Below are 2,891 nucleotides of genomic sequence, written 5' to 3' on the forward strand. Positions count from 1 at the left end.
TACTGAAAGTCATGAGCAACAATTTTTTATAAAGTAACATGCTTTATTATTGACAAACACAACGCTTAAGAGTAATTTAGCGCCTAATAGGAACGAACATTTAAACGCAGAGTAGCAATGGACATTTAAACACGCACCAGCAGCGGGCGTTTAAATAAACTCCGGCCAGCTCAAGCTTACCACTGTTTCGAAGTCTGGCGTTTAAAGGTTAAGGGAACCCAACAGTTCTACTCTTAATAGCTAGAGGGCTCTAGAAATGCCATGAGTAAGTTAGAGGTATTGATAATGTTTTTCAGAAATGGTTTGAAGCATTCTCAGAACCCAAAATGTTAAATAGTCAGTCATGAATCTTTATAAACCCACAGAAGTATCAAACATATAATTCAGATTTTCCTAATAACCTGCATGTATTCTTCCATTCTCTTACCGTGCAAGCTGGCTCAAGCCATAATGCTTCTTTCTTGGGTTTGGGAGGTGGCTGGTTCAGTTTTTCTGGGACACTATCTTGACTGAGGTTTTTTGTGGCTTTACTCAGTCATACCAAGCAAATGCTGGGATAGTGCCTAAGATTATTCCACAACTTCTGTGTCCTTGCCATTTCATTGTTTATAATTTTCATTTCATGCATCCTGTTGTGTTATTATATACAGTTGTTTATTAAGTGCATCACAACACAACAATACAGTGTTCAAGGCTAGATTAGCTTTGCTACAAGTTTCGGCTATTCATAGCCATCATCAGGCAAATGTTTACACACTAGTGCACTGCAATTGCACAGTGAGTTTCACTGTTTATGATCAAACAGTCCTGTGCTGTGTAGTCTTGAGTTACTAGCTGCTTCATTTAATAAGCTATAAGTAAATAAATCCGTTCTCTTTATTATTCACATATCATGAGTATCGCCAGTAGTTTGTAGTTATTAGAAAAGCACCACTCCATTGATGAGGGACTTTCTCCTTACTGGCCAACAGTAAAAGCCTACTGTTTGTGACAGATTGGCCATGTTTGTGCCTGAATCAACATCACTTCTACAGAAGCTAACTTGCTGGTTGACAGGACGACGTCCTGAGTATGTAGATTCACGCATGCTTGCTCAAGGTGAAGGAAGGGAAGGTGAGTGAATTGTAACATCATTTAAAAGTAATCATTATTTTATAGAATACAGCATTGTGGCATATAAGACATAACCCTTTCCCATCCTTTCCATTTTGAACCCCATTCCTACTAGGTACAGATTAATTTGTGATAAAATATAAATGAAAGATACTGACTTAGTATGGGAAAATATAAGACCCCTCTCATCTGTTCTTCCCATACATATACTGCTAGATTATATATCACAGTATATAAAGGATAAAGATATAATGCTTGGTGCACAATTGTATGTACACGTAGTATGACAGTAAATTCAGAAGTTAATGGTGGATGGTTTCGAACAGGAGACATACCTGTATATGGGAAAGTCACAACTGTTGGAAGCTTTTCCACAGCAGATAGAAAAGGGTTAAATTATCCATCATATGCACACAATTCAGGGGCAAGGCAAGGAATGGGCAAAATTGCAGCTGTGTCATTATCTTGCCAGCTAACAACACTATTAATACAAGAAGCAACATAAGGGACCCATGAAAAATACTCCTTTATACATGACCTCTCACTGTCGGGGCAAGCTCCAAAACTAATTTGTTTAGATTCTGTGTTAGGGTTCTTCCTACACAGATCGCAATTTTGATATATTGTGTATAGGAGGCCAGCAGATGATGTGACTAAATATACTTCTTTTCATTATCTGTGTTAGTGTTGTCCAAAAGTGGTCTTCTGGGATAGACAGTGTATAGTCTGGCAGATTTTTGTCAACATTTTGGAGGAACATGCTGTCTTCATCTTCAGGGTAGACCTGACAGTATGGTGTCACACCCTAGGTGAGAGTAATCTTCGTATTCACCACCGTGAGAACATCAGATTCCACGTAGTCCTCTGGTTATGACAGCATGTACTTTCATAGGCAGTTACCAATGTTTTGAAGAATACACACTGTCTCCATCATCAGGATAGAAATAGTTTTGCATAGAACCCAGAAGACCACAATATAAAATTTTACTGCTGCAGAGAACATCACAGCTGAGAATGTAGTTCAGCTGTAATACGGACTTGATCACATTGAAAAGTAGGATCATGGGATATAATTGGACATTGATCTGTAGCCATCACGTCTTTCACCTTTGGCCAGTGGTACCACCCAGTCTCTTTGTATATGGTAAAATTTTCCCTTGTGCTTAACTAATTAAGCACTATGCCATGAAGATATATAGGGGAGTGGATGTATAGATCCACAGTTTCTTGACCTTGGAAGTAGTTGGAGGTGAGTTGTTACTTTCATGCCTCTGCTGGTTTACACCTGGGGATAGTGCCCCCAGTACCCATTGGATAGGAGGTTGGGTGAGTCCCAGAAGCAGTCTGGACAATGTGGAGAGGAGAAAATTCTTGGGCCCCTTGGTCATGCAGCCCATAGCCAGTTGCTATACCATCTGTGCTATCCTGGCTCCCCTACTTGTATATGGTAAACTCATTTAACCGTTCAGCGTGGTTTGACGTGTATGTTTCGTCAGGTATTTAAATCGTCTGCGGGGGTTCGACGTCTATGTTTCATCCAGCTGCACACCTATGTTATAACGCCCATAATAATTGATGGTTTTGCTGTATATTGTTAGATTTTTCGCTGGCCTGTTGTCACAAGAACTATATATAATGAGACACGAGTTTAACTGCGCTAAGTGATCGTTACATATGCCTGTCTTGCAGCATAATTCCTGTTGCTCTTGGGAGAGGTTTCCTCATTCAAACTGTTATGAATGGCGTGTTTTCTTTCCTATGAAGTTATAAACAGCAGC

At 39.6% G+C, this 2,891-nt stretch overlaps 1 protein-coding gene across 5 annotated transcripts in view; it reads left to right on the top strand.

Annotated features, from left to right (window-relative positions):
• LOC111861624 (B9 domain-containing protein 1) overlaps positions 1 to 2,891 on the top strand; it is a 22,371-nt gene that overhangs the window by 6,078 nt on the left and 13,402 nt on the right. For all 5 annotated transcript variants that reach the window (XM_023846338.2, XM_023846337.2, XM_023846340.2 and 2 more), the window contains exon 4: positions 995 to 1,113. In XM_023846338.2, coding sequence (XP_023702106.1) covers positions 995 to 1,113 — 119 coding nt within the window. The remainder of the gene's footprint in view (positions 1 to 994; positions 1,114 to 2,891) is intronic.

Source organism: Cryptotermes secundus, unplaced genomic scaffold (genome assembly GCF_002891405.2).
Source record: "Cryptotermes secundus unplaced genomic scaffold, Csec_1.0 scaffold43, whole genome shotgun sequence".
In the NCBI taxonomy this organism is placed as follows: Eukaryota; Metazoa; Arthropoda; class Insecta; order Blattodea; family Kalotermitidae; genus Cryptotermes; species Cryptotermes secundus.